This window comes from Lepidochelys kempii, chromosome 1 (assembly GCF_965140265.1).
Source record: "Lepidochelys kempii isolate rLepKem1 chromosome 1, rLepKem1.hap2, whole genome shotgun sequence".
Lineage (NCBI taxonomy): Eukaryota > Metazoa > Chordata > Testudines > Cheloniidae > Lepidochelys > Lepidochelys kempii.
The window spans coordinates 251,942,275-251,955,612 of record NC_133256.1 but is presented as its reverse complement, the minus strand read 5'-3'; the positions used below and the strand labels follow the sequence as shown (position 1 = coordinate 251,955,612).

General features: G+C 42.2%; 1 protein-coding gene across 8 annotated transcripts in view; it reads left to right on the top strand.

Annotated features, from left to right (window-relative positions):
* Positions 1-13,338, top strand: part of APPL2 (adaptor protein, phosphotyrosine interacting with PH domain and leucine zipper 2) — a 96,044-nt gene that overhangs the window by 19,180 nt on the left and 63,526 nt on the right. For 7 of the 8 annotated variants that reach the window (XM_073324198.1, XM_073324180.1, XM_073324213.1 and 4 more), the window contains 6 exons: positions 1,973-2,032; positions 2,415-2,486; positions 8,065-8,152; positions 11,052-11,093; positions 11,203-11,261; positions 12,703-12,849. In XM_073324198.1, the coding sequence (XP_073180299.1) occupies positions 1,973-2,032; positions 2,415-2,486; positions 8,065-8,152; positions 11,052-11,093; positions 11,203-11,261; positions 12,703-12,849 (468 nt within the window). The remainder of the gene's footprint in view (positions 1-1,972; positions 2,033-2,414; positions 2,487-8,064; positions 8,153-11,051; positions 11,094-11,202; positions 11,262-12,702; positions 12,850-13,338) is intronic. The other variant, XM_073324188.1, reaches the window with a different exon arrangement.

Here is a 13,338-nt window from a genome sequence, read left to right as displayed (position 1 = left end):
GGGGGCAGGAGGGAGTTTGGGCTGCAGGCTCTGGGTGGGAGTTTGGGTATGGGAGGAGGCTCTGGGCTGGGGCAGGGGACTGGGTGCAGGAGGGAGTTTGGGCTGCAGGCTCTGGGTGGGAGTTTGGGTGCAGAGGGGCTCAGGACTGGGGCAGGGGGTTGGGGTGCGGGCTCTGGGAGGGAGTTTGGGTGTGGGGTGCAGGCTGTAAGCTGGGGCAGGGGGTCAGGCTGCAGGAGGGGGTCAGAGGGTCAGCACTTACCTTGGGCGGCTCCCGAAAGCAAGCGACCCACCCCTCTGGCAGCGACTCCTAGGCGGGGGACCCAGGGGGTCTCCGTGTGCCGCTGTCCACAGGCACTGCCCCCACAGCTCCCATTGGCCGCAGTTCCCAGCCAATGGGAGACCCCCCTCCCCAGGGACGTGCCAGCTGCTTCCGGGAGTGGCGTGGAGTGAGGGCGGTCAGGGTGCCTGTCTTAGCCCTGCTGTGCTGTGGCCAGGGGCCCCCGGGCCCTTTTAAATCATCCGGGCCCCTGGGAATTGCCCCCTTTGCGCCCCCCCCGACCCCCATTGGCAGGCCTGCACCTAAAGACATACGAAATCTCTGTGAGTGAGAAGGAGTAATGGAGAGAAATCCTTGAGACTGTGGTGCAGTTTAAGGGCCTGGCTTCATTCTGCAACATGAGCACTGCAGTCCAGAAATTGCGAGTAGCGCCAAAATAATGGTGGTGCTTTAAACTGGCCTTAGGGTTCAGTGGCTGAACCAGTTCCCCTCTTTGGCTTAGATTGATTGATTTCACCTGTTGCAGGGCTACTTTCCCACCCCTTTTCATTATTCCTCCTCAGCTCTTTTCACTGGTTGGCTCCTTCTCTGGATTGGAGATTTTAAGTGGGAAGGTGTAACTTGTGACTTTTTTAGAAGCTGCTGTTTAATGCATTCTGTGGGAAGGGGGGCATCAGACGTACTTTGTGTCCTTTTCAATGTACATGGTCACAAAGTTACTCCCAGACTAGCCATGTGTCCGCAAACAGCCTATTCTTTTTATTCTTGAATTTGGCTCAGTCCTGCAGCCCATCCTTTTGCGTGTATTTAAATTGATGCATGTTAATAGTTCCACTGGCCCGTTTGGGATTGCTCTAAGCATTCCTCTACACACAGGTTTGTACGGCTACCACAGTTTGAAACCTGTATAGTTATACCAGTACAACCCTCTAGTGTGGATGCAGTGATACCTGTATAACTGGTATAACCTGTATATTGGCACAAGTTATTCCGGTGAATTTAGGCAAATAAGCTATACTAGTATAAAGCACCTTTAAACTGGTATAACTGCATCCATGCTAGAGGTTGTACCAATGTAATTATTTCAGTAAGATACTAAAATTGAATGTAGACCAAGCTTCATTCACACCGACTGGCCATGGGTTATATGAGTTGGTGTAGTGCTTTGGGACTGCTCATGTACACAGAGTTAAGCATGTGCTTGAGTAATTGCAGAATCAGAGCCATACGGCACATCTACCCTGCAATAAAAGACCCACAGCATGTCCATGGCTGGCCCAGGTCAGCTGATTTGGGCTTGCGGGGCTCAGGCTGCAGGGTTATAAAATTGCAGTGTAGTTTGGACTCAGGCTGGAGCCTGGGCTCTGAGTCACCACAGGTGATAAGATCTCAGAGCCCGGGCTTCACCCGAGCCCAGACATCTACGCTGCTATTTGTAACCCCACAGTCCCAGGCCCGTGGGCCTGAGACAGCTGACCCGGGCTCTAAGACTTGGTGCCATGGGTTTTTTATCGCAGTGTCGACTGTGAGATCTTTGAGGCAGGGAAGGTCACTTGCAGTATGTGTATATCCCCCAGGGTCCTGGTCCTCTTTGTGGCCTATAAGCACAACCACTGTCCAAATAATAAAGTAGTAACCACAGTAATCCTAAATATGTTTGGTTACCTCTACTAAACTCTCCTTTTTGTTTTGTAGAATGAAATGTGTCTAGCCACACAACAGCTTTCCAAGCAGCTTCTTGCATATGAAAAGCAGGTATGTTTGAAAATTCTATGTTTGCGAGTCTCAACATTCAGCTGATTAGATGGTGCATATGAAAAGTCTGTTCAAAGGGTAGGATTTTCAAAACGGCTCATCGTTGGCCTGACTCAGGTCCCATTGAAGCCGTTGGGGAAAATTGCCTGTTGACGTCCAAAATGTTTACGTTAGTAAATTAATGAAGATGCAAAGCAGCCTATTCTTGGTATGACCAATCCTTTTAAATAAATCAGATAAACGTTATTCCTTTAGACAAGGAAATTAAATATAAAGTGCATGTATAAAAGTAGTATATTATTTGTACATATATGTAGTACGACATATTGTCTGTATACTGATCTTGTTGACTTACAGTATCAATATATATTTTTATTTTCAGAATTTTGCCTTGGGTAAAGGAGATGAAGAAGTGATATCCACCCTTCATTACTTTTCAAAAGTAGTGGATGAGGTAATTTAAATGGTCTATAGCAATATCATCATGTTCTCTATCTCTTTATCCGTTTGCCTCTGACTGCTACAAAAGGCTAAATTCTGCCTGGCCTTTGTGCAACCAGATAATGGAGGGTAAGGAGTAATAAATCCCACTCACTTTATATAAGCCTTGTGTTGGAATTATTAATAATATTTGAAAATATTAATAAGGGAAACCACCAAACACTAATTTAACCATAAATTCCTTTATTAAATTCAAAGGCCTAAAGGTACCGATACAATTGATCTAACCATGCCTTAAAAGCCTAAATAATAAGCAATTTACTTCAGCCAAACAGTAACAAAACATTTATAAGCATTTGGTCAAGATACTTACAAACAGGCTAATCCCAGCGGTGCTCGGCCCCATATTGGTTGGCTCCAACATGGTCCAACAGGAATTAGCATTGAAGAGTTCACTTTTTATACCCTTTAACAAACAAGTGATGTCATTGCCAATTACTGACTTGAGCTAAAAACCAAATTGAGACAGCTCACCCTTATTTCCAGGCTTAATCCAGATAAGATTTACAATTTCCTTTCTTCCCTCCTTCTTCTCTCCTCCCCTTCTTCCTGCTGACCAACACCTTTTTTGTTGCACCTGGTTCACATAGGACATAACACTGGTAGGTGGGGTGGGAAGGTCCATGTTGGCTCCTTTTAAGAGAAATCCTTTTCCTCTTATTGCCTGTAGTCACCCCATCAGTCAGAGGCCTTCCTTTTAGAAACTTCCCCTTATTTCATTAGTTATTCTTTGAACCAGACATCCTGCCTACTTCATTCCATTTGGCCTTATAACCCATTATTTTTAAGGCCTTCCTTCTACATGCTATTGAGGTCCGTTTTTACAACACCTATAGATTTCCTTAACCAATAAGCTAACTTTCCTTCTTTAATTTGATACGTATCCTACACCAGGTAAGGGTTGGGCAGAGTTGCAACCCCACTGCTCAGGGGAGTGAGTGCAGGGCTGCTACTGGGATGCTCCCAAGTGGAAGCATAATGCTCCAAGTGGGAGAACAATGCCACAGCTCAAAACCCCACTCCCGTATGTGTGAGGGCAAGTAGATTGCATCTCTTAAAGGTGTGCCAATTTGTATTGCTAGGGGAGTGCTGGGAATATTGGCTCAGATCCACAAAGATATTTAGACTCATAACTTCCATTGAAAGTCCTGGTCTTTGTGAATCTGGACCATTCAATCTCTTTGAGGCTCCCCCCTCCCCTCATGCATCATCCTCAATGCAAGGCTATGCCAAATAGGCAGGGGAATTACAGGAGATTCTGAAATGGGTCAAGTATCAACCGGATTGGGCTAGTTTATAGTCTCCTTCTTCTGATAGAAAAGGCCTTTACACTATTAGGCATTAAACTCTGCAATCGGTACCCAGATTTTCCAGGGAAAGGAGCAGCACAAGCAATAGTTAATGAAGTTTCAAATAGTCACCACAAGATGACATAGAATTTTATGCTGTAGGATTCAGCAGGAGTTTGATGGCAAGAGGGTTGGTTCAAATCAGGCTACAGAGTTGAGTACACAGTGCTTTTATTCTCTCCAGGCAGTACATGTCACTGCTAAGGAATGGGAGCATTTTCTAAATATGGCCTCACTGGGCATGAAATTGTGTTTCCCGGGTGGTCTGAGTATCTAGGTACTTGTATGACATTACTGTCGGAGTGGTTTGTTTGGTCTTACGTCATCCCTTCTAGGTTCCACGGGGTCTCTGCTTGTGTAATCAGAAATACACTGGTACCTGTTTGTTTACTTTTAACTTCTGCTTGCCATTAAAGTAAAAAAGCAAAGGGTTGTATTGGGGCCTAATTTAGACAGAATAACAAAACTTGATTAAATAAGCTAAAACATTAGCTTGGGGTAACTCCATTGACTTAATCAAAGTTACCCCAAAGATTAATTTAGCCCTTACTTGCTTCCTGCCATGCCATTTCTTTCTGGTGATCTTTAAAAGATTGATGGCTAAATTGATGGTTAATGTCACACAACAGGCTATCTCAGAACACACTCAAAGCATTGCTCCCTCTTACTGGAGTATAAACAGGTCAAAAATCAACGTTTTCTCCCTTCCAAGGTACAAACAAAGCCCTCCTCTTTGCTGGCTGTGAGTACGGAATCCATTTTGTTGAATCAAGGCTTTTCCTTTTAAGTTGCCCACTCCTTCCTTTCCTCAGCCTCCTGCTAGGCATGTCAGCTGTGCCCCTGGAGTTTACTGAATCCCAGTTATGGCTGCTCTACAGCTACTTAACCCCTCCAGTCTGGTTCCCTGCCTCTGCAGACTTGACAGGAAGAACAGCTTTGAAGAATTTGGCCTTACCTGGCAACTATGCCAGGGATCCAGACAAGTAACGTCCTGGGTCTCAGTGCTCCCTGACAGTATATAGAACATCACATCTTTGGTCTCATCTATGGAACCTTTTGCCAAGCCCCAGCATGATTATGGGCATCCTAGCTGAGCCCAGTCTGATGCTCTCTCCCTGCTGCTATTGACATGGAAAAAGGGACCTCCCCATCCATATATAACAACATGTCACAAAACTTGTCTTTATGTGCTGGATTACATTCTGGCCTGGATTTTAAAGAGACACCTACAGAAATGCCGGGGGGAGGGAGAGGGAAGAGAGACTTGCCATGAGAGTAAAGCATTTATGAATAGGGTCCTTTATTTGTAATGGTTCCTATTGTGTAAATTGAAATGTATTCACAAATGAAAGGAAAGAGAAGCTCTAGCAGTGGGAAATGGTCCTGACTCTGTTGTGTGGAACATTAACAAAGAATGTGGTTAATAGAGGCTAATTACTAACGAAATCTAATCAAAGGCTCAAGTGTGAAGGAACTGAAATGCTCTTTGAATCCTTTAAAAGGATCAGGCAAGGATTAAATTAAGCATTTAGGCTGACATCCTTATTAACCATGCACATCTTGAGTAAACAAGCTTTGGGGATTGGAGAGCGTAGTACCCTCTCACCCAACCCACTGAACTCAGGTGCAGAAGCCGTGGCCACTGCTATGGTGTGTGGGCTGTGGTAGCAGCTGTAACACACTGTGACACTCCTTCCTACCTATGTGGCTTTTCCCTGGATCACTGCTCCGGGACTTGCACTGATTATTGAATGGTTCTACTTATCTCCTCCATAGACCATCCCTACACCCTGTTCCATGCATTAAAGAAGATGACAATGAGTTTTTAATTTTTATTGTAGTAGCAGCCTAGCAGTTTGTCACACATCATAGCCCCACTGTGCTAGGCATTGTACAAACACAGAACAAAAAGACAGTCCCTGCCTCTAAGAGCTGATAGTCTAAGAGTTTGTCTACATGGGAAAGTTTTTACAATAAGGGTTAAACATAGACAGCTCCTGAGTGAATCAAAAAAAGAACTTTTGTGTGTGGGTGCAAAGCAGTTTGTGCCGAGAAAACTAAAGTTAAACTGAAAAATCTTGCCGTGTAGACAAGCCCTTAAGTATAAGATGGAGACAACAGGTAAGTACAACAGACAGATGGGAAACACAAGGTAATAGTGATCAGAGTATGATTATGAACCATATGACCACGGGTGGTTGTAGCACACCTGCTGCCCAACCATTGTTGAGTTTCATTGGGAGTCAGTTTCCCTTCCCCCTTCACTCCAAATGACAGTGGGGGAAAGACATATTTTATAGAATCAGTGTTCATTTTATCAGTGATTAAATCACTCTCTGCCTGATCTTGCAGTCCGTATTCAGGCAAAACTCCCATTGCCTTCAATAGAGAGGGTTGCATAAATCAAGAGTGTAGAATCCATTGACCCCAATAGGAGCTCAGCACTTATTAAAATCAGGAGGTGCTTAAATGTGGCTTTTAGAAGTCTAACTCGCTGCTGCTTTTTTTTTTTTTTTTTTAAATATTGGCCTTAATCCATTTCCCTCCCCCACCCCAAAAAGGGGGTAAAATCAATCCAAATAAATAAGAAAATATTGATAAAATGTGAATTTTAAAAGTATAAAGAACAACACTTTTTTACAATTTAATTTGAAAACTGAGACTAAATGAACTGAGTTAATGTTCAAGGAAGTTTTTCTTTTTGTTTGTGCAAGGTGGGCATACTGTGCCAGGTGCAGCCCAAGTGAGAAACCAGTATTTACCCAGTAAATAGCATGGTAGTAAACTTTTTGCTTCAGAGCCTCTCCTTGAGCAGGACTAATTTGTGCGGTCCTGGGGAACTGTTAGAGATTTACCACTGTCAGTTTGTGTTGAAGCTGTTAAAATTGTTGATGACTACAGATCTGATCCAGTTCCTAGCACAGTCAGTGGCAGACTTTCCATTGACTTCAGTGGCAACTGATTTTGCATTATATTCAGTAGTGCTATGCCTTCAGTTTCCAGAGCAAAATGCTTAAAACCAAACAGTATTTGAGTCAACCCAAATTAGCTCAGTACTTATTTGTTTGTTTTTGATGGGTTTTTAATACCTCAGGTAACCAGGTTTCTAGCCAAATTATTATTATTTATTATTATTATTAATTAATGACACCTAGTCTTTCTGAGGTATTCCCTCCATCTGGGATCAGAAATATCATACGACCACCACGCCTGGCATTATTTGGCCCAATAACTAGTACCCTGAGAAATTTTTAAATCCCAAGAGAAATGTAATCACAAATCCTTTAAATACACCTGGAGAGACAAGATGGATGAGGTAATACCTTTTATTGGACCAACTTCTGTTGTGGAGACATGGTAGTTGTGAGTGGTGTTGTCATTCTGGTGAAAGAATTCTTCTACTTCTCCACTTGTTAGTATGGTATCAGGTTCTGAGGTAGGGCAGAAGTTCAGTCCCTTAGAGCATAGATAATGCAGCTCCAGTGTGGGTTAGTCTTGGTTAATGTTTGGGTGTCGTGAAGTGTCCATGTGGTGGGTACTGGTGCCATGGTTTCTCCCAGTGGTGTGTTCTGTTGTTGTGGAGTACCTGTAGTTGGTTCCATTTTTTGTTGTTCTGCTGGGTGGCTGTCATCAGTTGTTGTGGTTTTTTTATAGTTGTTTTGGATTTCTTGCATGATTTCCAAGTAACTTTACTGGTTTTTTTAAACTCCAGTGTGTGGGAGCCTGTGATGATTTCTCATTTGAGGTGGTCCCTTCTGGGGCACATGAAGTGCAGTAAATGGTTCCTCAGTTTCTCTGAAGTCTATTTGCAGAGCTGTTCAGCATATTTGCAGTTGTGTGTAGTGGTCACACGGTTATAGAAGGTGAGACCTCTGGGGATGCTTTTTCTTCATGTTACGGAGTTTCCATTTCAGATGGCTAAATTTGATATCTTCCATTGTATGCAATGTAGTTGTAATAACAATAATAAATATTTTTTAAATATTTAAGTAAATTGTTTTTAAATGTTTTAAATAAATATTGTTTACCCACCTTGTCTCTCTCAGATCCTTGGGCTGACACAGCTACAAGTACACTGCAGACAGGCATATATGGCTCACGGGCTGATAACTCTGTGGTACTGTTGCCTCTGTAGTACTCTATGCACAGTGCAGTATTTTAGATCATTTCTCTCCCTTTCAGCTTAACATTCTCCATTCTGAGCTGGCAAAACAGCTTGCGGACACAATGGTTCTCCCAATCATACAATTTCGAGAAAAAGATCTTACGGGTAAGTTTTGGTTAGATTCCAAATTGCTGTCAACTCATAACTTTTGATGCCTGGCATATTTCGTTGTAAGCTGTTGACTATTTATCAATTTGTCATTAAGAAACTTGTTTTTGTATTAATTGGCAGAAAAATCTGATATTTTCTTATTTGCTGCTAGACTGAGCATTTTTGATCAGACATAAATTTGTAGAAGTCCAGCACACATGCTACCTATTTTAAAATACAAGGCCACATTCTCCACCGTGTGGTCTATTTTTATACTAATGTGACTTAACTGAATTCAGCGGTGTCATACTTGCATAAAGCTGGCGGAGTGCAGTGGTGCACCAGGCTTGTGAACATCTGAAAGGAGAGGTAGTATTAACCCTACTGTGAGAAAACTGGGTTTGAAAAACAGGGGCAGGATTTTTCTGACTACAAAGCATACCTGTTTTCCTCCTGTTTAGGCAACTCAACCCTTTTAACTCTGTGCCACCCATGGAAATATCCAGATGGCAGGATGGCACAAAATTGGAAATTCCTTGCTCACAGAGCAAAATAACAGTGCAAATATTTGGAATAATTTTGAAAGCAAGGGGCTGTGCAAGTTCAGAGAGAGTCTAACCAGCACATGCAAGAGAAGCATAAGATTTTATTGACTCTATCTCAACTTTCAATAATAATAATAATAAATAGTTCCCAGGCTCAGCTCCCCTCAGAAGGCATTTAGGGGCCTACATTTGTTTGAACTGGTTTTACTGGAAGAGAAAACAACTGCAGTATAATTGTGAAAGAAAACATGCTTTGGAGAAATGATGATTTTCAGCTCGTTTCATTTCCATACATCACTATAGAGCAGTTAAGACTATGATGACATGAATGGGCCTGTGGTAGGTGTCCAGACAAGAGGCACATAATGTCCAAATACCAAGATCTTGGTCCAAATGCTTTCATATCTGCTTAACTTGCTCACTTGATTTCAGTGAGACCACTCACATGCTTACAGTTAAACACACATGTAAGTGTTTGCAGGGCTGGAGCCTAAGGGGTTACATTTTTCTATTCTGCTCTTATATGTGTTCATCATAGTATCTAAGTGCCTTTCAGTAGTGCATTAGGCAACATGACTAATATCTGTCACATGTTTGTTCTCATCCTGTTCCCAGGGGGAGAAGCGTGTATGCACAGCAGAGTGTCTTGTTTTTAATTAACACATTCACACACAATGCTATATATTTGTGTCAGAGAAGGGAAGGTAAAAGAAAAGGCACCTTGCACTTGGAGCAGAAGATGGTGAGGTTTGTGGTGGTCTTTAGTTCCTGGAGGAGTTCATTCCATAGTCTTGGGCCAGCCCCTCAGAAAGCTCCTGTCTCTCTTCATACCGCTGGCCGTGTGTGTGTAATTTGCACCCAAAATTTCAAATCACCTCTGCCCTTGTTCATAGGCGGGGAGAGGGCCAGGAGATATCTCTCATCCCCACTATCTAAAGCCCCAGAGGTGTCAAGAACCCAAACTCTCTCCCCATTCTGTGGATGCCAAAGTCCCATCTATCACCTGTCCAGCTGCCAAAATCTCTTGCTTCCCCACCAAGAGCTTCCCAAGGGCAGCTATGCATTTTCAGTACAGAAATCTGTGGCCCACTGAAAATTTGGTGTAGGATAAAATTAACTAATAATAATACAAGCAATTCTCTACTTACAGCCTTATTTTTCATATTTGATGCAATAAAAACCTCCATGTACTAGTTTATGTGAAGCTGCCTCAGAATTCCCACTCTCTTACACTAGAGGGATGCAGACACTGGGGGAGGCCTTGAACTATAGCACAATTTTGGTCTAGCTCATCCAAGAACACATGGTACCTTGGTGATAAACACAAATCCTGCAATTTCTCTCTAAGCTTTTCACAGTTTCCTACTGGGTATTCTTACTGAAGAGATTAATGCAAGTTATGGTGCCCAGGGAGGGGGCAGTGAGAGCAGCACCTTTGAAAATCAGCTTATTTACTTTCCTCGCCCCAATCAGAACATTTTGCCCAGTATCTTTAATATTGGCCCCAACCCAGCAATCGCATCTACATTGATGTCACTGTGGCTCTGCAAAGGCACAAAGGTCTGCCTGATTAGGTCTGATCCAGTTACAGGATCAGGGCCCTAGTTCATATGCTGTGGCAGTCACTGGTGGGTACACAGCTTTGTGTGTGTCATTTAAGCACTGGCAATATGTTGTTCAAAACAGCAGATTTTTTTAGGCAGAGTACAGCTCCTCTTTGGTAATGGACAAAGTGACCTGCGGGTTCCTTGTATAAATTACACCTGTACATACGGGATTTTTTTCCATATTCAGAGCTTGTACAGTAAAGGAAGTTTATCTAAATCTTACCTATCTGCATGTACAGGTGCTTTCTCCCATGCTTCCTTTCCTGAGGTCCCAGCAAGGGACCAGCAGTGGAGGAGCATCATGTGACCAAGTGGTACGTCGGTGGAAGAGAAGTAGTCCTTGCAGTAAGGAGGGAAGTGGATCAGTAAAGTGAATAGTAATGTAAAGCACAGCAGAGCATGAGGGTGGAAATTACTTATATTGCAGTTGACCCCCACAAAGGCCCAGTTAGGATTGGGAACTCATTTGCGCTTGCCTTGAGGTGTGTATAATTTAATTTAAGACAAGACCCAAATGGATGAAACAAATGGGGCATGGGTGATGCTAGAGGCTCATTGCAAATATTTTGTAAGTGCTGCTCTTCGTTTATTATTTTCAAGACACGAACATAAATTACACATTTCTATTTGTAGGAATAAAATGACGGAGGCAACTGACCTTCAAGTACCTATAAAGAGAGTTAGTTTTGTTGTGATTCTGCTTGAATAAGGAATGTATATAGCGCTCTCTTCATTTTGAAGTGTTGACTTTTTCTATTTCAGAAGTAAGCACTTTAAAGGATCTTTTTGGCCTTGCTAGCAATGGTATGTTTCATATTTTTGTTCGTTTCTAATGGCATGCACTAATTATATCACTGGAGACATGTTGTGTGTATACCCATGCCATGATGCTGAAAATGTTTCTTGTTTCCAGAACATGATCTCTCCATGGCAAAGTATAGCCGATTACCGAAAAGAAGAGAAAATGAAAAGGTAAAAAAAGGCTTATAGTTTGGTTTTTAATGTACGGAAAGTTTTTAATCAGCGGCTCTGCCTACATATTCATTTTTAACTACAGCGTTAGCAAATGTACAAACTTCTGGGTTTTGTGGATCGAATCCACAGTAGCTCAAGACTCCCAGTGATTGACTTTTGAGTCAGCAACAAAGCTTTTAGGCCTCCGTTGAGAAAGGTACTGAAGCATGTGCCTAACTTGAAGGAACTATTTACATGTTTCAAGTAAGTCACGTTGTGCTGCTTCTTGGGGCACCTAGGGCTGTGAGTCAGCCTCTGTGTCACACATGTGCTTAAGCGTTTTGTTGAATTTGAGGCCATAAAGCAGCAAGGGGAACTGTAAGGATGACTTTTTTACGACAGAAGAAATCCAAAATGACCACAAAGATTTTTATAGGCCTTCTGCTGTAAAACCCATGTGTCTACCAATCTTCTATGGGGTGGATGCTGTACTAGAGGATTATTGATGCAGTGTGTTTGTACCTGAAGTGATGTAATAATGCCGTATATCTGCTGTGCTTAAAGGACTACATTCTCCTCTTCAGTGTGCCTGCCAGGTCTTTGGATATTGATTCTCATTCCACCTCCAGCACATGGAAGTGATGTCAATGGGACCGATCCTGCATTCTTTGCACACCCAAGCCTCCCCCTCAGTACAAAGTGTGCAAAGAATATAAGATTGCACCAGTAGGGGACTTGACACTTTTAGAGAGATCAGAAGATCATTTAAGGGATCTGCATTATAGATCAGAATGCAATGTTTAGCTCCTGTATCGGATGTATGTGCTTGGACATACAGCAGACTGTGAGTTGTGCCCAGAATTATTAGTTCTATGAATTACACACATATAGGACCAGGTTCTGATCTCCGCTACAATGAAATTACTCCAGACTTACGCTGATGTAACTGAAGTCATAACCTGAAGCTTACAATTTAAAATATGTAGTAGTTGTACTATTTATAGCTCAGAGACCTGCTTATAGGCTTGAAGAGAGACAAGGTGAAACTTCTTTTGGTGAGAGAGACAAGCTTTCGAGCCACACAGAGTTCTTCTTCAGGTCCTCGAAAGTTTCTGTCTCTGACCAACAGAAGTCAGTCCAATAAAATTTATTACCACAACCCCTTGTCCCCTTAATACCCTGGGACCGACACAGCTATAACTACCCTGCATACATCAATTAAAGTTAGAGAGGCAGTTATAAATATGTTGCCAGGAAGAGCCTATATTAAATGATTTAATTAATTGTTTTACTTCTAATGCTTGTTTTTATCTTGTCATGGAGATATTGTTTTCCATAATAAAAAATAAGTATTTAATGATGACATTAAATTAATCAGTAAATGATCCGGATATATCCATAACATGATTCTGCATTGCATGACTGCCAGTTTTAAAGTTCTGCACACATTTTTATTCAGCTAAAGACAGAAGTAGTAAAGGAGGTGGCAAATGCAAGGAGGAAGCAGCATCTTTCATCATTACAGTATTACTGTGCCCTGAATGCTCTGCAGTACAGGAAGAGAATTGCAATGATGGAACCTATGCTAGGATATACACAAGGACAGGTATGTACAGTAAAGCCAGGATAGTGGAAAATGTCACTTAAAGGAATATGTCTCTGGGATATGCAAGACATTTTGGCATAGGAGTTGTTGTGGCAGCTGACATATGAAAATAGGGAAAACCTTATTCAGAAAGTCTCCTGTTAAAATGTTGTGCTGCCATTTTTATTCTTTCTGCGTGAACCTGTAGATTTCCTCTCTGTATTCAAACGACGTGCATATTGAGCCAAATTTTGCAAGGCAAATTTTGCAAAGCAAAGTTGTACTTTATTTATGGTCAAATAGTTGGACATTTAGCTACTCATAAATATACTACTTTAAAACACACACAAAAGCAAAATCAGCACATTCTAGGCTGAACGGTATGGACACTAAACTGTCATCACAACAAAATTTACTCCCATGTCATTGTTCACTTTGTGCTTTTATAAGCTCACCTGTGTGACAGTTTACTTCACAGCATGAGATATTCAGCATGCTGATGAGGAGTCT